The sequence below is a fragment of the Lonchura striata genome, chromosome 8 (assembly GCF_050655825.1).
Source record: "Lonchura striata isolate lonStrDom1 chromosome 8, ASM5065582v1, whole genome shotgun sequence".
NCBI classification, from domain to species: Eukaryota; Metazoa; Chordata; class Aves; order Passeriformes; family Estrildidae; genus Lonchura; species Lonchura striata.
Genome location: NC_140710.1, coordinates 22,494,520 through 22,521,206, shown reverse-complemented (window position 1 = coordinate 22,521,206; position 26,687 = coordinate 22,494,520). Strand labels below are relative to the sequence as shown.

General features: G+C 35.6%; 1 protein-coding gene across 4 annotated transcripts in view; it reads right to left on the bottom strand.

The window, feature by feature from the left end:
* The window catches only part of DENND1B (DENN domain containing 1B), a 152,496-nt gene that overhangs the window by 21,632 nt on the left and 104,177 nt on the right, over positions 1–26,687 (bottom strand). For all 4 annotated transcript variants that reach the window (XM_085585985.1, XM_021547477.4, XM_021547487.4 and 1 more), the window contains 7 exons: positions 19,876–20,001; positions 11,893–11,994; positions 8,126–8,216; positions 4,127–4,167; positions 3,259–3,327; positions 1,058–1,114; positions 153–263 (listed from right to left, as the gene is read on the bottom strand). In XM_085585985.1, coding sequence (XP_085442111.1) covers positions 153–263; positions 1,058–1,114; positions 3,259–3,327; positions 4,127–4,167; positions 8,126–8,216; positions 11,893–11,994; positions 19,876–20,001 — 597 coding nt within the window. The remainder of the gene's footprint in view (positions 1–152; positions 264–1,057; positions 1,115–3,258; positions 3,328–4,126; positions 4,168–8,125; positions 8,217–11,892; positions 11,995–19,875; positions 20,002–26,687) is intronic.

Sequence of the window (26,687 nt, the reverse complement as noted above, 5' to 3'; positions counted from 1 at the left end):
CAGCATTCCTATAAACACAGCCTTTTAATCACACTATCCAAACACAGACAGGAAAATCATCTTGTAAACAGATTCACAGACACACTACTGTAAGCAGCAAAAATTTTTCCCTACATGTATGTGAATGCAAACAAAAGTTTCAGGTGTCTTACCTGTGCCAGTCTTCGTTTTTCTGAGCTTGTTCTTTTGTCATAATGCGATGTGTAGACGGGAACAGTCTGTACTGCACCAGCACTACACGTTCCATACTCTTCCTCACTCTCCTATGCAACAAAACAGATTTAAATTCCTTTATTTATAATCATTATCTGCAAACATATCTTCCATATTATGCATGCAGAATGCATTTAAAATTATCTTGCCACAATCTATTACTGTCATGAAAATACCATCTGTAGTAAGAAAATAAAATTTAACTTTTCAAAATGCTGGATTACCAACATAGTCATTTAGAAGTTGAATTGTTTAAATGATTTTGAAATTTTTCTTAAAATAGCATAATAGGTATCCAAAAAATGATCCTTTCTCTGTACAGAAAAATCGTACATGCGAGCAAAATTTCAAATGGGAAAAGCAGCTGCAAAATGCCTAAACCATCTACTCCGATAGTTTATGAAGTTGCTTTTGCAAAATGAAACTATTCATTCATCTTTAAACACTGCTATTGTTCATGTATCTTATGGAACTAAAACTGGACAACTGCACCTCCTGAATTACAGAGCAAGACTCTCCCTTCTCAAATTCTCAGCTTGAAGCAAAGGCTTTGATTGTGATATCAAAGCAATCAACTTTATGAAAACATACATCCTCTTAATGTATCTTTGAAGACCTTTGTTGTTCTACGATAAAATATGCAAACAATAAAGAGATTATTCAGTGGATGCATAGAATGACAGATAGTTGCCAGAGGGCTCGTTATGAAAAATGTATTGTTGAACAAAGGGCTAAGCATATTTCAAAAGTCATTAAAAACACAAATCTCATGTGATTTGTAAAGTATAAGCTTCAAACTGATTCAAGAAGCAGTGTAAAAAACTAAATAAAGTGTACTACATACCTTGTGTTTTAACTTACTCTTCACTTCTTTTATTCCTTGCCTTGCCTGGTTTTTTGCCTGGAGAAATAAAAGGACTTAAATTGCCCTGCAAGACACTGGCTGTAGTCACAGAACATGCCTTATGATGCCATACTTATTCTGCCTTTTTTTAAACACCTGGTGATATAGAAAAGGGCAATAATCTTTATCACAAATTTCAAACACACACTGCCACTGTATTTTTTTATATTCACGCTTCCCCCACACATTTGAGGATTTTTTTTTCAGTACATCTATGCCAGTGCTGTCAAAACATACATACTCAAAAATTCTCCATTATTACTAGGAACAGACTAAGAATGGTCATATACATAATTCCTTTATTTGAAATGCTCCTTTCAATTTGAAAGGGTATTTTAGCAATAAAGCATGTTGAAAAATGTTAAGATTTTTAAGATGACTGCTACAGTGTTCCAGTCTGGCAACTTGCAGGGCAACATCAACCTTAAGAGAAATGAAGTGATTTCATATGCAGATGGAGATTTTGCCCAGTGTTGCTGAACAGCACAGTGCTGCTATTTAGGGGAGAATTCTGTATGCATTAAAACAGGCAGACAAGAATCATTGTTGCATAGAAAACAGCCAAGAATCTTCTTCCATACAGAAAGGAATTATCAATATGGAATACCATGTTGTTAGGCTAAGAAAATGAGAGAGAGAGAAGAGGAGAGAAGGAAGCAAATTAAAAATGGGGGTATAACACCCAAAAACCCTAACAGATAAAAAGTTGTCTTTCCTACTCAAATATGGAAAAAACAAGAAAAGTTTTCACGGTTGTATTGAAAATGAGAAATTTAAAACACATTCAGGGGCATAAATATATAAAAGCCACAAGTTTTTCTGTGGTTTTTAGTACATGGAAATTCAGAAAAAAAAATTTCTGGAATCGAGCGGTCATAGAGTCTTTTTGATCCTTAAATCATACATCCATAAGCTCAGTAAGAGCACAATGGGGTGCCATGTACCAGATGCTAACCTGAAAGCCACTTTAAACTTCCCAGATCCTGCTCACAGCATTTGGATGAATTTTGGAGTGCTTTGTTCTAACTCTGAGGGATGGTACCAATGACATTACTCAAAGCTCCCAATCAGTTATGTGGTAATTAGGAAATGCATATTTCAGTCCTCTGGTAGAAGGCTCCATAAAGGACAATAATGTAAGAAATTAAATGGGGTAGAAATATGGATACCATATACAAAAAGATCCTCAGAAGTTTACTGTAGTTTCCTGGCATATACAGAAGTTCACTTTGAAGAACCTTTACTATCAAGGGCATAATTATCAAAATTGAAGGCTGAGACACAGTCTAAGATAGTGCAAATGAAGAAGAATAATTTGCAGATGAACCATTTCTTAAATTATAAATGAGTCCATAAATATGAAGTATATTTAATTTATTTACCTGTTTCTTTCCACAACTTCTGTGTTTTTCAAGTGATATAAAATTAAAAATTCTGTTTGAAAACTTTACTTAAAATACTCTAGTACACACTGATTTACTGATTTATTCAGGCCTATTTATAATGCATCCAGCTAGAGAAACATTTGGAAAACCAAAAAGGAAGCCAAAAATCATTTCCTATGTATTATGAAAGCAACTTTTAAAACACTTCTCAGTTCTTTTTTTATTGCTGTTTTACCATACTGCATAATACAGTATAATCTCACATGTGTCATGGGGTAGGCAGTCTTTGAAAAACAAGATCTTTTAAGACGAGAAGCATAAGCATTAAACCCAGTTAAACATGAGTATTCCACCATCATTTTTAAAAAGGAGCAGATGATTTGCTGCACACATTACTGATGCTTTACTACATCTCAAAAGTGCAGCACTTACTGCCAAAGTGAAATTACAGCTGTGTATCAAATACTTAAATGATATTCAAATAAGCTTCTAGCGTGTATGAGAACTGAAAGAAAACCAGCTCACTGATGCTTTGATAAAGTCTATTTTTATGTCCAAGCTATCTAGAAGGCTCTGAATCAACTCTAAATCCTAGTGCTATATGAGAAAACAGACGAAGCTCAACACTTTCTACAGGCTGAAGTACTTTTTTGCAATTTATTTATAAAATGCTTAGGTATTTCAGCATTCAGGGAGAATGAGAGGTTGCCAGAAATAGCAGTATTTTTATGTATTATTTGAAATAGATGATCTTACAAATTTATATGCTGTTTTCACAGCCGGTGTTGCTTTGGTCATTGCTGTGTTGATCAGTGCACTGCCTTTCTGAAATACACAAAAAATGTATTTTAGTAACATTTTAACACAAAGCAAACCTTAAGACAACAGCAAGGAAAAATAAACAGTGTTCTGTGAAGAAGTTACAACCTTCCTTTGAAATGGGTAGGAGGAAGCACAGCTGTGTTTCCTCCCCAGCCTGCTGTCTGCAGCTACACAAGGGTTACAGTACGTCATTCCACAGCTGACACATTTATCAAGGCACTCCAACAGAATGATGGATTTTCAGTCTTCATTCACTGTTACCATTTCAAAATCAATGCAGAAGTTAGGCTATTTTTCATGTGTTCCTATCATATTTATTATGCAACTAAAAAAAATTTGACCTGACAGGAAGAACTATCTCATTTAATCAAACAAGAATTCTCTTAATCTAAAATAATATATTTTATTAATGCTGCAGAATATAAAGGTTATACCAAGGGTCTTCTGCTAGTCAAATTGCACAAATCCATATTAACAAAATTGCTATTTACTCGAAGGCATAAGCTTCATATCAAATTGTCACACCTAATTCAGAGTCATGGAATGCAGCATGACGCAGAAAGCAATGAAATCTTTGACTATATAGACAAAAACCTTATGCATTTTGTTTTGTGTATGGGAATTTTTTTAAATACTTCAATAAAATACTCAAATTTTTTACCAGTACTATAGACTTGGTATTTCTTACAGAATGTACTTCTTTCTCACAAATGAACAAACTTTTACCATTACACAGAAGTGAGGAAAAAGATGGAGACCTAAAGGACAAGATGGCCAGTATAATTACTTAATCAAGTTTTACCTTCACTGTATGCATCCATTGCTGATAAGATCTTGAATTTCCTGAAAGAGAAATAACAAATTAACACAATCAAACGTACATTCAACATTTTAAATGCTGCAACCCTCTTCATTATAGGAATAAAAAATGTAATTAGAGAATTACTTATTCAATTAATTCTTTCCAGCTAGACAAGGAATGTAAAGATAAGAGTATGTGTACACTAAGAAATAAACCCAGGAATCTCTTATTGCTTGTTTTCTGTTTCCTTTGTAAAAGCTTATGTTTTCACCACACAAAGTTTTTTACTCCATTTAAGGTAAAAGATAAATTAAAACAATGATAAGGTAACATGCTTTTAGAAAGTATAAAAAGAAAAACACTAACTCAAAGGAAAGAATAATGTATTAACTGCATTCAAACATAATGATCCCTCTAGGCAAACTTTCAAACATAACAATGACAGACTCCAGAAGGTACCATACCAAGGAAAAACAACATGAGAAAAGTCTATGGGTTATGTCACAATTGTATATTCCTGTGCAGAAAAAATCCTTTTAAATTATTAACTGTATCTACCTTAAGAAAGAAAAACCTCTAAAGGCAAGTGAGAGTTACTGACTTCTGTAGGACCATTGAGGACTAAACTGGCCACAAAGGAGCATGTTAAATTCTACCTGAAGAAGAAGTCAATACTACCCAAAGGTGCTTCAGCTGAACAACCAAGATCAGTTCCATGATCCCTGAGAAAGTTTTAGAATACATCAGTCACTCGAATACTCCAGTACTATGAGCTGCTACTGACCCCACGCACGACATTCGCTTTGAGAAGAACCCTCCAGTTTCAGACTTTAACCACGTTGAAAGGACCATACTGATGTAACCTTACAGACTTTTAACAGCTCACAAAACTCAAGTGTTACAATAACCCGCTAAGGCGTGGCTAGAATTATTCCAATGGCTAATGAAAGCCAAAACACACTCCTAAAACATTTCTGAGAACTAACTGCATCATTGGAAAAGGTATTTCCAGTTTTCAGCATGAGGTGAAGAAGCATGAACTCCTTAGGCTTGTACCATATACTTTAACCCATTCCACTCAATTTTCACAAGCAATTTTGTGACAGCCAGACTCTCAGGAATGATGGCACAAGTGAAAGCAGTGCTTGCTTAGAGAGGAGAGAACCTCATGATCATTTTGATTCCATTAAGAACAGCAAAGCGCAACCTAAAGCAGAAACATCTCATTTTTCACTTCTTTGATGAGGTTCCCTAGAACTGTCAGGGAAGGAAGAACATGAATTACATGTATAAGGTGAAATCTAACCACTGCTGGGGTGTTAAGGATATTGCATGAACCATAAATGCTTTCTTTAACGTGGTATTTCATTGCTTCAATTCTTGTCAACAATGTTCATGTATCACGTGTCTTGAAGTGTCCTTAACAGTGACTCCTTCCAAAGCTAAGCTTTCTCTGCCACAGCCTGACTTAAACAATTAATAGAAACAATAAATGGCATCACAGCAAATTACCAAGTTTAATGTTCATCTAGTTATGTAGTGACACTTCAGGGATGGCAATCAGAAAACAGATAAATACTCATCTACCAACACTCCTGATACCATTGCATGCCTTCAGCAAGAGCTGAACCTCCTGAAACCCTAGCAAAAAAAATCTGATTCCTTAAAAAAAATTATCATTACAAGGGAGTTTCAAAAGTTTTTATTTTTTCTATTTTCCTTCTATTAGCACCAGTGATATTAGACCAATTTTAAAAAAGCTTGCTTTAAGTAAAATTAATGTAATTAAAAATTAATTAACATATTCTACAAGAAATTTGAATGCTAAACCAATCCATGACTATATTCTTGCATTGAAAAGCACTTGAGAACTAATTCTTCTATAGGAAAAATGCAATAGAAAATAAAATTTCAATTATAAAGTGCAAACTATAATGAAGATGTCTCACAAATTTATTTTCAGATGTAGATACACAAATAAGCTTTTACTTTTTTTTAAGAAAATAATCAAAAAAAGGAATTTAAGTTTTATTCTTCAGTTTTCTTTTCTGGTTTAGTTAAACTTGCATATGTGCACGAATGGAAATTTAGAAAGATTACTTAAAGAAACACTTTCTATTTGAATTTGATTTGGTAGTTTTTAAATTATATGGTCTACATTAAAATGTGTTCACCTGTCCTTTAAACAGCTTGGAGCTAACAGTAACTTTCTGTGACTTTTCTGAAATCTGGGTTTCACCTGTTTTTTTCAAACCTTGGGCTTCCTGCTGAAGCTGAGGGGAGTCAAGTCTGCAAAGAGATCATAGTTCTACCCCATTAGCGTCACAAAATGTCACCTTCAATTGCACACATATTGTTAGCCCTGCACTTCATAACAATAATGAGACAGCAGTTATGTAAATACTGAGTATGTGCCCTAAGCAATTTGTCCACAGCCTGGCACTATCAGCTTGTCTGACTTGAACAGCACACAGGCAGTGCAAGGCAGCCCAGCACCACCAGCAGAGCTGAGCAGTCCCTCCTGAGCACAGCCAGGTGAGACACAGTTCACAGCCTGCCAGAGCACAGCCAAGAAACAAGCTTTATCTAACTTCTACTGCAGTTTTATTGCAGCCTCCTGACCCCTAACTGCAGTCAGCAAACGAGCTCTGAATACTGACATCACCTATCTGAATAATGGATGCTCAAAGTCTCAAATCTGCTTACAGAGCAGTGTAACTTACCCTAAAATGGCAGGGAAGAAGTAAATCTCTGTTAAACTAAGCACAACTTGATCAAGAAACAAAACACCAAATTATGTGCTAGATCCTAGCACAAGACACAGAAGGTAGAAGAAGGCAGTGAAAATCTTGAACAAAAGAAATTATGCACTTTGAGTATAACAAAGGGTTTTTTTTTTTGACGTGCAGATGGCCATGCAGCTCTTGATAGTTCTCTGTTGGGGCCAAATCCTCTCCTCAATGTGTCCCATTCAAGGACAGTCTTGCAAAGGAAGCCCATCCAAAGCTGCCATCTGCACCTCAGCGGAGCTCGTCAAACCACATTACCTCCATCTACTGAGGAAGCTTGTACAACTTTCAAGACTGACCATGAAATAGCATTTGTACAGTCATGTATATATTGATCCCATCTTTTGATACCATCTCTAACACCTGGGCTGGTTTTGGCTGCAGTAGAGTGAGCAGCTGTGTGGTGCTGGGTTTTAAACACACCTAAATTAACAATACACCTAAATACCTAAAATAACAATACACCTGTTCCGAATGTTTACCAGGAAACCACTCCATAATCCTGTAAAAATCAGCACCAGATTCAGGATGCACTCTTCCACATGGGCTAGCTGATGGGAAAAGTGTTGTAACAATTGTCAGTGAATACAACTGAGGCAAACAACACAAGGAATAGTATTTTTGTTATAAAGAAGATAAATTTCCATGTCCCTTCTCAGACATATATAAAAGTAAAAAAAAACTTCAACCTTGTTTAGAGTAACACATTTGTTGGAGAAAGCAGATTTCTCTTAATATTCAGGACATCACCATGATTTCTACACTGCAGGAATAAGTAGATGTGAAAAGAAAATGAAGTGTTTATGGAAAACATAATTATCTAGAAGCAGCACAAATGTCAAAATTATTTTGAAAATACAATTTACATAGAATGCATAATATCTACAAATACACAGTTAAAAATGTAAACACTATAGTGATATCTCATCCTATACTGAAGTATAAGTATTACTTTACAGTCTTAAACACACATATGTAATATTACACACATATCTAATATCACATATTTAATACACTGGTGTAACTAGATACATAATAGTGTGTATCCCAGCAGTGATTTTTTAAAGGCTAAAACCTTTCCAAGAATGACGGGAAACAATACAACAGTAAAAAGATCAATGACGTCTAAAACTTACAAAACATCATGAGGACATCATGTCAAACAGTTCCCAAAGAAGTGTCAATAAGTACTCCCAAATTAATTCCGTACCTCCACAAAAGCCTCCTGCTGTGATTTCTTCTTCGAAAACATCAGAGAATCCTCTTCCTGAATTCAATTTTGATAGCCGACCATCAATAAACTGGAGGTGAAAAAAAAAAGGTCACACACACTTTGTTGTCTCTTCTATTGCTTTACAGTGCTAGAGTTTTAAATGTGTACATTTTAATAGAATCTGTATGTTCAAGACCATGTATGTCTCAAGGATAATACACTGCTTTTAGATAGACTTTACATCTTTACACAAGGGCAGGTGTAACTATGAGCAGCAGGAATATAGAGTACAGATCAAGAAAATTATTTATATTTTCTGCATTTTACTAATGGCAAGAAAAGAATTTATTTCCTTACTTAATAGTAACTCTAGATTTGCTATCATAACCATATAAAAGTTACCAAGCCATTCCCTGATGTCCTGCCGTGAAATCATGGGTCTTTTTAAGCATTAACCCTTATTTAGGTGCATCTGTGGATGCATACTGCAACAACTATCCTTATGTAGAGGTTACAGCTGCAAGACCACATGAATTTGCAGCTACAAATAGGTGCATATACATAGATTAAATTATCCAAATATGTCAGAAAAAGTCAAATTAGAAAACTAATGATTGAACCACTCAGAATGGATGAATATATTAATTTAAAGAATTATCAGGCTTCAAGAAAGTAGAACAAGTACACTCCTATAGATTTAAAATTCTTTCAAGAAGCAAACCCTCCCTTTTTGTTTTGGAAAGGCTAACTCAAATCTGACAGATAAAGTGAGAAAGCAATTTTCTAATTACACACTCCATCTTCTAGCAAGAATTATGAGTTATTCACTGGTACTAAACAGTACACAGGAATGAACCAGAATTAATTATTTGGCTGCATCATTTTTTACAACTATCCAAACAGTGTCAGTGACAATCTGATGCTTGCCAATGAACAGACTAGTGTCATGAAAAAACAACTTTCTCAGAGTACAAAAATTCCAGAAGACAAATAAGGTAACCATGAAGATATTTCTCTCTTCCTTGTCTAAATTCCTTCTTATTTTTTCATTTTACTCCAAGTTGGCCTTTTTCCAAATAGGCTGGTTCATGGTCAGACCACTGTGGGATCACTGGATTATTTCACAGTAAGAAAAAGAGATAAGAGCACCTTTAGCTACTGCTGTGAAAAAAAAAAACCCAAAAACAACAACCTCCACTCCCATCCCTTCCTTTGAACTGTAACACATTATCTCTTTGGGGAAAATTATGAATTCATTCCATACTATAAACTAGCATAAGATTTATGGACATACTCATCATCTGGTAAAATCCTATCAACAGAAGGCTGACACACTGACTGAATATGAGAGGGTCACACCAATTGAGTATTTAATGTAAATACCGACAAAGAGAACTGTTAGCAAAAAGATACTGGAGACATTATTTAAAAGAAATGATAAGTGTTAGTCATGGTGGTAGTACTAGTTGTTACTTTTGAGTAATTTACTGTTAATGGTTGCACTTAAACTGCTACATGAAAAGGATAGCATGTGGAATTACATATAAAATTTATGGGTTTTCTCTTTCCATTTTTCAAATCCATCCCCTTCAAATCCACAGACTGAAAAATCTGGGCTTGCTCTTCCAAGAAATGTATTCACTTTGAGATCCAAAAAGCCCTTGGGCAATTACCTCTTTCAATGAAAAACTAGCAATTCCAGCATTACCCTTGGATTTTAAGGTGACTGAAGACATTATCTTCAACTGATTTCAAGGTTCTAAAACCAAAACAGAGACTACATATACTTCAGAATATCCAAGTAATTCTATCAATTTTTAAAACCAGAAGTTTTTAGAAGCAAAGAAAACATAAATGTGATTTCTACAAAATAACAGCTCATATCTCACAAGAAGAGAGCTCAGCTCATAAAGATGGTAAATGAAATCTGAATTACTAACCATTTTCAAAGGCTTCTGATTCCTGAATTCATTAATTATTTTTCTAAGTAACGCTTTCTAACACATTAGGAAAAAAATCCAAATAAATGCTGCAGATTACCTTGCTGATACAAGTACACTATTAAAGGAGATAGTCTGGCATTAGGCTAGTTCTAAGAATGAATTCATATTTTTCCTGGACACTCACAATAACTATTTGACACATTAGATGCAATTATTAATTACTTATGTTTGCAACTTGATATAAAGGTTAGTTACCTTCCACGACACCATAATTAAAGGGACAAAGAAGGGACTTCATAGACCAGCACAAATGAAGTTCACTTGTCAATTATGGTAAAAATGTGTGTATTTAAAGTACCAATTTTCTCCTTGGTCTAGGTTTAAGGCTACCCCTAAGAAATATTTTCTGTTTTAAAAGACTTTCAGAGCAGAATAAAATACAGTTTAGTCTCTTTGAATAAAAACAACTTTGAAAACAGCTCATCTGTCAGTGGGAAAAACTGGAGAAGATGCAGCTGGGCTGAGGATTAACTGAGTAAGTAGGAGTAACCTTTGCAACAAGAACCAGAGGAATAAAAGAAAAACTACTACTACTATTAAACCACACACATCATCAAAACTGTTACTATTTCCTAATCATCTATTATTTCCTTCAATTGAAATAAAACTAATACAAGCTATAAACAAATTGTAAACTGATTCTTTTTAATTGAACACATTAAAGTGTAATGGGTAAGTAGAGAGCCAGCCCATTCATGGCAGCTGAAGGCTTTGTTTCAGTACTGCCAGTGTGACAATATTTTAGAAACATTGCTTGTAAGCAGTTTTTTATTAAGAAAATTTCATGCTACCTTATTGCATGGAGATATACAAAATGTAAACCACACTTCAATCAGCTATTTCTTCCCATTTCAATCCAATCAACCAGACTTCAAAAGATTTCAGATTTCTTACTGCTTATTTTATATAACCAGAGTAAAATTGAAGGAGCCAAATTTTGTGATCATATTTTCATGGGACTTCTATAAAATTCCATCTTTGCACAAATCTTTACGATAGACAGTAACCTCATTGCAGGCATTTGCAGGCAAATACATATTTTCATTAATCTGATTTCATTCACTTTTTCCTTGATTTTCATAAAAGTCTAGTGATAACTTTAACACCCTTTTCATGCAATGGGATAAAGTGATGAAAAGAGAGAAGAGTTACAGAATAAAATCAAAGAACAAAATCATTTCAAAGACTGTAATCAAACTATAACTGAGCTGTGCCTAGATATGCAACAATTTGTCCTCTATTAATTCAAATTCTTCATTAAGAGATCAGCTAGAAATTCAGGCAACCCCTATAGCTCAGGTTTGTGACATTCTCTGTGTGCATACTTCAAAAAGTCTAGCAAACAAACCTGCAGCTGCAGGATGAATCCAGTTTTTAGATAAACACCAGGAATTCCAATTTAAGTTAAGCACTCTGCTGTTTAGGCTCTTTGGGCATGAGCCAAGAGAGCTGAAAATTAAGTTCAACCATCAAGCTGGGAGATCCCTGATTTTTCTTGTTTAGTTGGGTTGCTGTCTGGCTCTGAAGAGATGCGGCACTGGCTCTGCACCCTGGGGTTATTTTTTTGTTCAGTTTTACCACCACTCCTTTAAACTATAACTGCAGATATAAAAAAACAACAAATTGGGATGACTGTACCCAAAGTACTTGCATTTAGATTTCATCCTAGACTTTCGTAGGCTGACAGAAAGGAAAATGTATTTAAATACAGATATGTCTTAACAGGAAATCCTTAAATATGGGCCATTTACACTTTTATACCTGTTTAAACAGTTGCAGATTAACAGCTGTTTCCAGGAACTGCTTAGTTGTACTGGAACGATGCTTCACAAAACTATTCTCACAGAAAGTAATAGGCTCTCCCTAAAAAAAATGAAGCAGGAAAAGTTAGGATGGTGAGCATACTGTAATTCAGCCAAAAAATATGTGTCTGCACCAAATTAATTTTTTATTTATTCTACCAACACATGAGAAGATTGAGAAATACATTGCTGATTTAACAGGAAATTATTGAAACACGCATCTATTTTATTTTTACACAAAGGCTACAAACTGAAACATGGTTATGAAAATGGTTTGAACATTAACATTTAAACAATAAAACATATTTTACCACATGGGAAAAGTGTAGAACCCTTGGATGATGAAAGAAGAGAAACAAGCATTCACTGGAAAGTCAGAGCTTGTTGCAAAAAACTGTTACTGAAAACAACACTCATTGAAAGAAAGAGATGTTCATAAGAATCTTTATAAACAATCAAATTCTTTCCTCTGTTACTTCCTAATGCAATTTAAAATTTGCTGTCTTCAGTGTGCACAGACCACTGCATGTTCCTGAGGAGCATTTCTCCAATTTTGTTATTCTTGTCCATACTTTGTGATAAATACTTGAAACTGTCCGGCATAAGTGGACAAGTACTTATGAGGTTTGTATGGCAGTGAAGGTACACAATCAGATTTCACTGTGAAGCTGAAAGGTCTCTCACCCAAGTTTACAAAACCAAAATGATTCCAGCTTAGCAACAATTACCAAAGATCTCAAAGACACAAAACTTGGAATGCCACAACATGCCCCACCCAAATCTACCATTTGAAATTTTACTACTCAGAAGCTACATCTCCAGTGCAGTCCCACAACAGAATAAAAGATACCTCAGCCACTCAAAAGAAGAAAGATCAAAGGCAGCTGCTACACTGATCTTCACAACAGCTCCAGCCACTTTAAAGACAAATTCATTAATGGCCATGATCACCCCAGCTTTGTGTTCCCAGCCTCGTTTAACTCCAATGGCACATGGCACTTCTGCATTTGCCCATCATTCCAGCTGACTGCAGGGAGGTGCTTCCAGAGTGTCACCAAGCACTTTCTCCAGGAGACTTAGCTGAGTTTGCTGAAGTAGCTGTAAATAATTTTCAACTGTTCCTTACACCTTACACTTTGTTTTTAAATGGTTCAAGTGTGACCTATGGGAATGTTGCAGTAAAAACACTATAATGTCATTTTAAAATCTATTCTTATACTATCAAAAACTTCCCTCTTTCCAAGTCTTTCTTTTCTTTACAAGTCAGCAAAGTATTTAAGAACAACAAATCTTGCATCCTTACTTCTTTATGGAAGCTCTGATTTTAGAGAAGTTCTCTCACTGGAAGAACTAGAGCCTTAGATTTGCACAATCTAAGTGCTCTGAAACACAAACCCAGCTCAGTACAATACACAGCACTGTCCATCAAATCCCCAAAAGCACTCAAGTTATTCCCCCTACGCATCCAAAAATAACTGGTGAACATTGTACACATGCAGGACATGCTGGATCTGCCAAACAGCCTGAAATATTTGTGGTACTTTAAATGGCACTGCCTTCCTGACCCATTTTGCATTAGCTATTCTTGAGCTCCTAAAGACTCTTGTCTTAAGAAGATGACCCCAAGCTACTTAGCAAATCAAAGTGCATCAAAACAAATGCAACAGTCTCCAGTGAGATATGGTGGTATAAGACACACTGCTCCTGAGGGCAGACTCTCTTCTCAGTTCTGTTACTCTTCCAAGAAATTTCAAGGCAGCAAATTAAAAGAACTCCCTATATACACACACATATATATCATATTTCTTTAATTATTTGTTTTTGTTGTTACACAAAGAAAGCACTTCTGGAAATACAGATGCTTTGTAGGTGTGCAGCTCTAACTAGATGATAGCTTGTGACATACTAGAAAACATTAAATTCAGGAATAAAGAGAAAAAATATTTTCAAAATAAACTATTTAATAAAATAAAACCTAAGCTATGCCTCCCTGTGCCAGTCTCCCAGTTCTCTTGGGATAGATGAAAAAGAAGAGGTTATCTCCCTACAGGAGAGAAAACAGGCATGTTTGCCCTTTCACACCAGCCAGGGGAAAGAGAGCAGCCAGCCAGTTCTCCTGATGGCACTTCTCGTGGTGGAGCCTTCTAAGAGAACACCAGGAAATGATAGTTCAACACTCCTTTTTAGTGCATGGCTGTAATATTTTCCCAAATACTTTCCTTTAATCACTAAATGCTTCAGATGGCTAGTAAGAATGCCTGCACGGGTGCAGCTCTTCCCTTATCAGTGCAATTCAGGCACAAAAAAACCAAAGCTATTTCTTTGGTGAAAATTCATTTAATTCTGTAAGGAGTTCACATCCAAAATTCATACATATTATTTCAACCTGCTGACTGTGAGATTGATTTAAAAACTTGACTAGGTTTAAATCTCCTACCTATTCAGCACATGAAAATGAGAAAATCTGTTGAAACCTGCAGAAATTCCACCTGGAAGCATTCTCAGGGTATCTGTGGTAACTTTAATGAAATTGCATTAAAGAACACAATTAACTCCTAGTTCTTTTATTTGTTCAAGGTTCTCACCAATAAAATTGTTTTCCAAATCTTCAATATTATTGCTGCAAACACAAAGCCTTTTGAAGTGCTATCTAACAAGTGAACTATTGAATCACTATAAACAAAACTAGCTCTCAATGTTTTCATACATAAAGTTTGTAACATTCTTGTTTCAGCAAATACAGCTCACTACCTTTAGAAACTGAGTTTTGGAGGAATGCTGCACTGATATTTAACTGCTCAGCCATCAACTGGTCCCTGCTGTATTGATCTACAATGTTCTTTCAAAACAAGTTCGATCTAAACCCAGTGGGGACTCTGTACTGAAAAGTAGACAGCTAATACTCACACCAAACAATCTATGCCCAAACATGATATCTGTCCTTCTCACAACAGTTGCTATAGAATTTTCTTCCCCTTTCATAGCTTGCCACACACAGCAGGAATTTCTTAGTCTAAGCTACGCTCACATTTTAAGCAAGCTATTTATACAGACCTCAATGGAACATGAAAACTGAGCTAAACCAGTAGGATCATTGGAAAAGGAATGAAAACCCCTAGATTAGAAGGTCTGTGCTTTCTAAGTTTAGTGATATTTAACTTGAACAAGAAGTAAAAATACTTTTTTATTGCAGAAAACATTGCCTCACTCTAGCATGACTCATACCGACTATTAGTTCTATTGCAACAATTAATATAATTTCCTTTTGATTTTAAAATTCCTCTTAAAAATTTCTGTCATGACATTAAGAGAGAAAGGCCAAAGGGTAATTGAGCATGTGCTGTGATTCTTCTCAGGAAGGTACCATTTACAAACTAATTTTTCCAAAATTTGTATATTTCTTGCAGTCAGCCAAAAAACCTAACAAGATTCAAACATACTGATATTTTTTACAGTTAAATTATACCTAAAACCAACTCCTATTAACGCAGTATCTACATTCAAAAAAAGAGCAATAACAGTACTTGACACCAAAAACCAGTATGGTTTTCAATATGTAAAATAAAATTCTTAGGCAAGTCAAATAAATAGTCATAACAGGTATTACAATGAGTGGTTCTGCCATTTCATTACTGTTTCTGTACACTGCTGTACTTTTTATAACTAAATATTGGGGGAAATGTAAACAAGCCAATGTCCACTTCAGGAGATCTGTCATTCTGAAACTCAGTATAATTTACTATCTTCTCATCCTCAAATAATTCAGGTACATTCTGAATCTCAATTTTTTTTCCAATATAAATTTTATTTATTTTTTTATATTATTCTGATTCGTTGTACATTGAATACAACACCTGTTGGACAGCTGATGTCACTGCTTGTCAGTACTGGCCCAAAGCACCCAGTTAACAACTGATTAAGAGAGGTCTGACAGGTTGTGCCATCTTCACCATGAAGGTTATTCTGGCCTCCCCTGAACTCCTACTGCTGAGCATTCCAGAGCAAGCCAGCAGCCTTTTGCTCCTCATTTCATTACTGATGAGTGATGTTATAGCCATCACAACTTGAAACAAAGCTGTTCTGGGTTTATTCTTTTAACACTGAGAACTTCAAGGCCTTTATTCCCAAAGGAGGGGAAATTATTCTCTATCATAGTAAATATTGTTCTATTCAATATTTTTCAAGTCCATCTCCATTCTCTTATTTACCACTCCCTCTCCAGACATAGACTGGGACAGACAATAGAATTCTTTTTAATAATTCTTTACATCACATATTATTTTATTAGCTGACCATATTGCATATGATTTATGAAAAACATGTACTAGTCTTTGCCCTCATCTGCCCATGTACATGCAGGAAGAACATGCAAAGTAAAATGGCTGGGAAAAACACATCACACACACTCTGGTAACAAAATAGGGTAACAACTGCCCTACTTGTGTCTATGCCCCACATATGCCTTCAATTCTGAAACATGGAACATGCAGTGTTATCCAGGATAAATCCCCAAAAAGCTGGACTTCACAAAGAAATTAGGAGCACCACAAGGTTCAGGGCCAAGTTGTGAGCATCCAAAGTAACAAATGTCTCAAAATGGATTGCAGTCCTCCATGTCAAGGAGACCCTATACAAAACCATCAGAATTCACCATTCCACTGATAAGACTATTTTCTGGATTATTTTTAGGTCATTTATCAAATGACACCAAAGAAATTTTTTCAATCATCCCCACATACCATGTGCGAGGTGGATTCCTTCTGGATTAAACTAAAGCAGAGTTCCAGCTAGTCATGGGTATTGAGTATTCAACACCAGACTAGAATCAGCACCCCAATGAAGGCAGAAATGCACACTGTGTGAATGTCAGGTCCTTAGCACTAGCTGGGCTGCTTTGCTCTACACATCCACTCCTATTATACAATATTTGCTAATGCAAATTGTAGCATATTAAAAAGTACTCTTAACAGTTAAATCAATGTGACAGGTTAATTTAGTAATTATTAAATCAGGAAAACCATCTATTTCTTCTTTTACTGGATTAAGTGTTTCATTATCATTTAATATCCACAAAAAATACTATAAACTTTCTCTATTACATGTCATATTTCCTGTCTGTATTGGAGTAGTCAGATTTTCCATATGGTCCTTTGGAGGCCCACGAACTCTCTGCAAGACCCCTGAAGATTCCCATTTTGCCTTTCACCAATCATTTTTTTCAATAATTGCTAGACGTTTGTCCAAGACATATTGCTATACCGGGGAGAATCTGTCCTGTGCTGCAAACAAACAGTTGCACAGAATGAGTGTTCAGTGTGATGAACAGCGTTTGGAGTGAAGTGTTGGATGAGTACAGACACTATTAAAGCTGTTCTTTACTCAAAGTGAATATTAATGACAGTTGTTTCGTGTTTCAAGCTGAAATCATACAGGACGAACTGTTGCAAGAAAATAGTTCACTTAGACATGTTTTTCAACTTTCAACCAATTGGTAACTGTCCAAATACATTATTTTATTTTTCACCAGGAGGTTTGTGATCCTCAGAACTGGACCCCAAAACACCTCAGATCTTGATTTTGAAAACACAAATTTATCTATAGCAAAAGTATTTCAAATCTATATGGAAAATACTTTCATTTAAGCATTACCCCTATAAACTTTCTACACAAATACTACTTGAGTTCCTGAAAGAATGGAAATTGAGCTGTAGCTGTGGTTGAAATTGCCTCATTAGACCCGGCACCACAAACTCCAAAACAAAGGGAAGTATTTTTTTGCAATAGCTGTTATCAAGCTTTGAGACTCTTGACAAATATTCCTAATACAGCCAAATGTGATTTGATTTTTTTCAGTTTTCCAATTCAGAAAGGAGAAGGCAAATGCAGAATGAGCAGAATAATCACATGAAAATATTTTTAATTTCTACTAATCCAGAGCAAATTATTTTTTTCTTTCACAACAAAAATTCAGTGAAATACAGAATTAGTTAAGATTATTAGTTAAGCTGTGAACACAGCTCAAAATAACAGTTACAAGGGGGTTTTATTTATTTTTAAATATGCTTTGTCTTTGGACAGCTTGATATCAATCCAAGATATGCTAGTATTTGCCAGCAGACTTCTGCCTGCTAAGATACTCTGAAATAACTTGTCTTTAAAAAAAAAATCAGGCCACAATGGTTTCATAAATATCTTCTATATGCAATCAGTGGAGCCAAAACCAGACAAATCTGCAAAAGAAAATAATGCAGAAAGAAAGACTTCAAAGGTCATTTTGACAAATGTTTGCCAGTTGAAATGATGTACAGTGCACTGTTTCCAATACAGTGCAAATGGAGATCTCAGATATGCCAACAGCTAAACTGAAATAAAATGGGAATCAGTTAAAAGGAGAGCTCATTTCAAATGAGATGCTAGCCAGGATGTTAAAGAACTTGCACACTCAGTTCCACAGTTACCAAAACAAAGGAATGACAGAAGCTTGTTTCTGGTCAGAATAGAGCTAAGCACATCAAGCAGACTGACATCCTTCTGTTTGCACATGTCCAAAGTGTCCAAAAGACACTTTTTGACTTAACAGCTCTTACTGCAAGCTGCCATGAGTTGGCATGGACTAGTGTCCTCACCTTTAGACTAAGGAGTGAATAACATTCAGGTGATGGCACTATGGAATAAAGGATAACTATCTGCTCTGTTGAAATGATTTGTTTCATTGAGACAAGCAGTATGTTGAAATCCAGTGATTTCTAGAACAGGTGCAGCCCTTTCTGTATGGAATGCAAGTGGAATTTCCATACTGTAAGAGAACTGCTAAACACCAACAGGTGAACTAAAGCTGTGCACAACTGCATGTCTGCACAGCTTACCTGCCCTCTCACAACAGCGGCTCTCAGTGGCACTGGCAGCTACTCTGTAAAATGCCCATGGCACAGAAGACTACATGGAAGAGAACCACTTGGGGAGAAGGAAGACCCAAGGGCTAAACTGTATTTTAGAGATCCCTCCAGCAAAGTCCTTTTCTGGAATTAATAACTATCCTATAACTATTCCCATCAAAGAATACCATAGCTCCTTAGAGCACTCTTCTCACCCCCAAACAAATATCCACCCATGTTCTGCACACCTAACAGCTTTACTAACTTGATTCCTCAAGTGAGGATGATTTTCTCCTGTCAAATCTGAATTTATCTGAATCCATCAGACAACCAAACATCTGGTCCTCGGAATTCGATTCACCCAAGGTCATCTCAGTGCATTTGATCAAACCAACTACTACTAGTAGTTTGCAAGAAAAATAATCTGGACTCATGGATGAAATTAATCTCTAAGTTTTTTCAGATAAATTATTTTATCTTCAACTCAATATGTGCCACCCTCATTACTTAGACATTATGAAAGCTCATAAAATATTAATAAATGTAATACCAGCAAAATATGAAAAATACAGATTATGAGGTTCTGCTGAGATGAAATGGGTTTTCATTTCTCCTGTGTTCCAACTACAATCAAGATAAATGTATAATAGGAGAAATGCATGTTTGACTCATATCTGGCTTCTGCTAGGAAAGAAGCTTCTGCCCTTCAATACAGCAAAACCTCTGGAAAAACTAAGTCTGAAAGGCACAGCCACTTCAGTTCTTCACCACATTAAAAGATGTGAACGGTGTGTGAGCAGCTTCACTAATAAAATATAAAGATGTTATTAGAATCAGATAAAAAAAATAATAAAACTGATACAAATAATAAAATAGCTGACTTTGGATGAGTCTTTTTCAGTTCAATTCACTGTCAAGAGATGGTGGCATCTTCCAATTCCTTAGCACAGAGTAAGATTAGAAATAGACTATTCCAGACCGGAATAAAACACCTCACATTTTCCTTGAAAGAATGAGACCATGCTCTTATAAATTCAGGGAGAAAAGCACCAGGGAAGCCATCTTACTGGTTTGTATCTCAGAGCATCTCTGTAGGATCCAAAGAGTGCAGCCTGTGCCCGCAGGAAGGCCTTGGCCACTCCGTTGCCCGTAGCTGTCGACTGCTTTTTCAGTTTATTTTTCAAGGCCGAGACCTGCGTGACAGAGTGGAACAGTTAAATTAACACCTCAGAAATTGGTACAGAGAGGTATGAACCCAATCAGCAGGCAAACCATAGTGTCTATAGGTCAGCCAAAAATTCATCCTCCTCCTTGATAGCTTATCTTTTTAACTGCAAGGAGCACCTGCTGGTCTGTTAATTGAAATGAAGGCAGGGGATGATGGTAGAGTGCTAATGCAGATTGGTTTATGCTCTCTTTTTTTTCCCAAGGCCTCTTGACATAAATAAGCTTAATTATTTTATAGTAAAATGCATCTGAGTCATTTTATTGCAGATTTTTCTTCCAGCATAACATGTATTTACTGGCTTGAATGTAGACAGTTGGATCTATTTTATTTAAGCTATGAAGGTTTATTTTTAAGGACCCTTAATGGTCACTTACAGTCAGTGCCAAAAAAAATATCTCTTATTTTAGGTCAAATTCCTCTCTTATATCATTTCTCATGCAACATGGGAGTACCTGCTACCAGAGTCAAATAGTTGAGAAAAGTTTTTTGCAAATTCAGTGTAACACTGCCAGAATTGTCCTTGAGGATAATTGTGAAAGAAAAAAAAAACAGTAATTAGGAAGTGCCTACAGTTTAGAAGAAAAAAAGAGTATTCCGATTATAGTGCTTGACTTTTTTAAAGGAGGTTTGTCTTTTTTATTTGGCAAATAACAACCACTGGTTAAACAGAATTAGATAAAAAGAAAAAAAAAGAAAGGGGTGAAGTTTTAATTTAAGTAACTGTTACTTCAACATACTTTGGAGGAAATTAATGTAATTCTGGAATTATTACAAGATATGTGGACTTATACCTAGATATAGTCTATACTCGCCTAATTTCCATCATGAGGGACACCTGGAAAATGAGTCAACTCTAATTACACAGAATGCACATTTCTACATCCCGTTGTATTGCAATGTACCCAACAGAGCACTATTTAAGTCCCTAAATAAAGCAACATTCCGAGTTACAATTTAAAAGGAATATTATAAATACAAACTTATCACCAAAACAGCTTTCATTCTTTCAGAAATATATGCAAGAATGAGTATCTTTTTGTTTCTTTATGCAAGCAGTCCTGACTGCTCTTGTAGATGATGATTGTAATTGAAGTGTCAACCTAATTAACAACTAAACTTTGAATAATGCTAATGAGAACTGAACATGGCATCAGAGAAAAGACCAGCTCTACAGGTGATAAACCTTCACAGTAGTGACATTTTCCAGTGTAAAGTCACAGTTACTGTGATCTGATCAAAGAAAGAGACCCCCATTGGGTCCAATTATAACTATGGTTTGGAAAAAAAATTATTGAGTTATGATGTTCATAATCTATGCAGAAAGGCCTTTACAGTATAGGTCTTTTCCCCATAGCTGTGATCTTTCAAATTTATATCCAAGCTCCACAGATCTAGATAAAAGTTTAGAGCCTGATTCGTTTAGCCCATGGAAAGCACACACCAAGGCTCATTTACGCTCTTGCCTTACACCTCAAAAGGAAAAAAAAAAAGTACAAGTCCAAGTACAAAAACCAGTTAAGAAGTTCAAGGTTGAAAAAATAAATGCATGTCTTGGTTTTGTGGTTTGATTTTTTTTTCTTTCGTTCTGTATTGTATTATTTTTTTACAGTTGTAAAAAGTAAGATTTCGTTGTGGGGAAAATAAATGCATACAAGGAAGACCTGCCCACAAACAGTAGCACAGTTTGACTAAAATAAAAGCAATAACATTAATTGAGCAAGAACTGTTACCATTAAAATTTTGTCTCTCAAGACAGGCAAAGCATCTTCTAAATGTAAGGGAAGGAAAAGGTAGAAAAGTCTCTACATTATTTTAAATCTACATTCTTCTAAATTATACCTTATGATTTTGGGGAAATTATGGCAGATGATAAGACAGGTTAAGAGAAGAGAGTGGGTAAAGATAATGCAGAGCAGAGGGACTACATGACTAAATGGGGAACACAAACGAAAAAGGTATTTTCTAATTTTCTCAGTTCTGGCAGACCCTAAGCACCCTATTGTAAATTTGATTAACAGGATGCTTTAGGCAAAAAAAAAAAATGCTAAAAAAATCAGTAGAAAACAACCCATCTCCTGCTCTGTTGCCATACTGGCATGTTATTAGCTCAGGAATATTAAGACCCTCCAATGGGCTGGCAGTTTGGAGGCAAGTGCTCCGGACAGACACACATTTTTGTGTGCTGTCCTGGAGGGAGTTTGAGCCTCAGAAAGGCAATGCCAAGAGTTCAAAGAAAGCTCTTCCAACTCCTGCTTCTCTCAGGGGGCAATGCTTAAAGGCAAGAAAAGCTCCATCAGATTATTCTGCAGAAGTACCAGGAGCACAGTGCTCTTAAGAAGCAGCCTGCAAAGATCATGTGAGCCACAGCTGTCTGTGAGGCACAGCCCTGATGTGCCTGCTGTCCTCCCCAGCAGGACCCTGCCTGCAGCACACCTGAAGAGCCCTTGTGCGACATTCACATCCTCTGGACAGAGACATAATTCTGTCTCTCAGGAGAAGCACAGAGAGAAGAAGAGAAAACAATCTTTATTTGTTTTCTCCTTTGTTTTCCCCCTGTGGAATGTGGTATGGAGACTGTTTACCTGCAGTGATTGCTGGGTTGGATTCTGGTGAAGGTTGTTTGGGTTCAGTGACCAATGGGATCCAGCTGAGGCTTGGATTCTCAGCAGAGAAGTCCCAAGTACTTAGTTAGTTAGTTGATAGGTAAGTAAGAAGTATGTATGTAGAATAGAATAGTCTCTCTTTAAATAGTATATTAATGTAATATAGTATAGTTTTAATAAAACTATCCTTCAGCCTTCTGGTCTGGAACCAGACATCATCATTTCTTCCCATCAGGGGTGCCTTTTGTACTACACCCTTGGGACCTGCCTTGGCTTCCTCCACGCTGAGGCCAGTGAAGATGCAAGCAGAGGACAGTGCTTAGTCAGGGCCCAGCCCCACTTGGGTAGGCTGAGATCAAATTCTCCCAGTTCCACATCTGAACCAAAGAGTAATAATGCAGTGATTACAGCCAGGATAGCAGGCATAGGTAAGAGACAGGGGGCACTGAACTCCTTGGAAGGACCTGGTACACAGCAGGATTGTGATTGCTTGGATCCATGAACCTCAAACTAAGGAAACGTGAGACCCCTTTGGGGTCTCATTAATAGCACTTAAAATTATTTTTAAATTACATTATTCTAACACCAAGCCAAAAAAATAACAAGTGGCATCTGTATAAAAATCTTTTCCTCATATACATTTTATATAACATATTTTTAATATTTTAATCTATCTACCTAACTATGATTAAGAATGCCAAACTTTTTTTCTGTGCATCTGTCTTGCAGAAATAGCCTTTTACAAAGTTTAAAAATAAAGAACTGCAAGCAACAAACTGCAGGGGTTAGAATGCTGTTAAAATTTATTTCTGAAAGACACCAGTGATCCACTGCAGAAATGGTATTATTAATTTACACTAGAAGCAAACTGTTTTTATCTTCTCCTAGCAACAGTTTCTCATAGGAAGGTGACTTTATTGGACTGCTAAACATTGCCAGTGAAGAGCAATCAGAACTTCAGGAAGGTTTAAATCAATACAATAGTTTTTCAAAGATATAAATGAGAATGATGTGTAATTAAGTGTACCTAAAATACAGAAACATACTGTGTTGGTCATTCTAACAAAAATTATCATTTATGTAAATGGTTACCCATACATCTTTTCTAGGTCTCCAAAAATCTAAATATCTGATAGACAAAAAACATGACTAATATCTCTTCAATATCCATGTGAATAGAAGAATCACATATAAATGTAAACACATGCAGAAGAATTATGTCTGTATATGTTTGTTGTCTGAGAAATACAGAACCACACACTCGAGTCCCAAATGACTATGAGATCTCTGAAAAAAATATATCCAGTCATTTCTCTGGTATTAGCAACACTTTCTATGTTTTAAACTACTTTTTGCTGCTCTCTGTCAGATGATACCACTACAAATGTAAGTAGAAGGTCACTCTCAAAAACAAGAAAGTAAGAGATCACAGAGAAAAGGAACAAAACAAAAACCTCAAAACAAACCAGTCTGATATTTAGATCACTATATCTAGTAAAGGGCTTCTATGTATTTGATTATCTACATGCAGAGGACTAGGTATCTCAGGGAGACCTCCAGCATTTAATTAAAATTTCATCATTTAGACAAAAACAACTACTTAAATACAAATGTTTTCAAAACTTGTACTTTTTAATCTCATATTCTAGCTTCTAAAACTATATCAAGGTTCAACAGAATCTCAACTCTAAGTATTTTGAACTCTAAGTTCACAATAAACAGTTGCATCATAATACTGCTGACTGCTCTGAGTTTCTAAAATATATTAGTAATATTTTTGGCTATTTTCTGATGGAAAAACCATTATAAATTATGCTGTTTATATTTTGCAAAAAAGTTTTAATTGCACTATTATGCACTGTCTTTAATTTCTTTGTAATACCATTAATCACCATATTTTACAAAATAATTTGCACTCCCAGTAATCGCTGCCTAAAGTAACCAATTTTCTACATGAATTAGAGCGTACTTCTCAAATGCTACTTTTAGAACAGTAATGTTCATATGTCAATTTTATGGTGTTAAAATCCTATGACTTTAGGAATCTCAAAACTAAAGTTCTAAAGTCCAGTTTAGATTCTGTACTGCATCACAGTGTGTAGGTACCAGGCAGTACAAACACTACACATCTTTCAACAGCTCTGTACCTTTTACAGTTGACAATATTTAACAACCACAGAAGAAGCTAAAAGACTATAAAGTCTGTTGTTTTCTGAAGATTGTATTTATAAAAGTTCTGCTCAATCCATGATTTTCAAGTCATTAAGACTTGGTTGCTAGGAGTGATGCGGTCAATTCTGCAAGCTGTTTGGGAAAGTGTTCACATCTGAGCAAAGAAGAAGTCTTTATGTCAGAGTTAAGTGCAAGCAGGTATTGCAGGGTCAGGCCCAAAATTTATAAATTTCAGTCTGTGGTCACAAATGTTCTTCTAATGCCTTATTAAAGTGGTGATCTCAGTATTATTATATTAAGAAATTTACTCCCAGAGAAGTAGCTCCCTTTTTTTTTAATTAAAAAATAATAGACAAATTCACAGTGAAATGATGAAATTTAAAAACAAGCTTTCTTGTCAGAAGAGTGAAAAAAGAGGGGCTTTCCCCCTTCCAAGAAAACAAAGGATTCCTGAAAGTCTTGCCCTGATTTATTCTTCCAATTTTAAATACCTTAGGAGTAGCGGAACTGCTACTGGCATGGTAGTATTTCTAACAGTCAATAAATCTAAAATATTATGTGTGAATATTGGAATGAAGCCATTAAGAAGATTACAGCATGCAACGCAGCAGAGGGTCCTCATGAAAAAAGGACTGGTAATTCAGGACAACTGTGACCACTGACCTTTGAACAGTCAAGACCACTGGTCAGTCTGACAGAATAATAGAGTTCACATGCATGGAAAGTCATCTAGCCTGTACCTATAATTTAAATGCTTAAGTGAATGATTTAAAAATGCCTTTAAATCTCAGTTAATTTATTATACAGTTTATTAGACAACGCCACAGAATAATGTTTCTTTCAATCTTAAATTTATCCTGAAAAAATTCACTATCAGAGCACATATACATGGGTAAACCATTAAATACCTGTGCTGTGAGGACATAATCAGGTTTATTGATCAAGAAAATAATTACTCTGTTCCCTCTGGACACAAGAAACAATTTTAGAAAAATTGGAAAATGCTGCATTTCTTTTGTTAGGCTGTTAACCAACCTGGAATCAATTTTTGAAAGGGACAGTAAGACTACAACTTCTTTTATATTTTCAGTTCTTCATTTTATTTTAATGCCTTTCAGAGGTACTCATTATATTTTTTCATCAGAAGTTTTACTACTTTTGTATGCATGCTTGTGAGGTTTTTCTATATGAGTTAAAATGCTTCACACATGTATCGTTGACATTCCCTTTAATGTTTTAAGCCTGACTCACCATTTTGACTCTACACTCCTGTGTCTTACACTTTTCCCCAAGATGTCAGCAGCTGCACTGCCCCTCATGAATGCAAAAGGAGGACAAGCATTTAGTAACCCTATGAATCACAGTCCTGTGCCTTTTGTCTGTGCTTTTTGTTTCCAGGTTTTCCAACTACAATTGTATATGCATTCCATCAAAATGTTTAATTAAAATCCCTTACAGATTGAAGTGAAGTAAGAGATAGGATTATTCAAATTAAAAACTTAAATACAAAATCTTCAAATTCTGCAAGTCTATTTTGCATAGAACACTGTTTTGTTTTTTTTTTTATTTTAAATATGGAAAAATATCTTAAGTCTAGTCTGTAGCCTGTACACTTGGATAACCTACATTAAGATTTACAGTTATAACATGCATATATTCTGGGAGAAAATACACTTCTAGAAGTAGGATGATCTGTATCCCTATTTCCTTCATGCTAGCCTGCTTATTTCGAGATCATTTTGATATCCACCTGTAAAACACATGACAAGTGCTTCTTATTGCACAGAGATCCATTTTGACTGTTCAAAGGACCTCCAGCTGTAACTCCAGTATCTCATGGAATATGATGCCTAATTCTCAATTCCACATCCAGCTA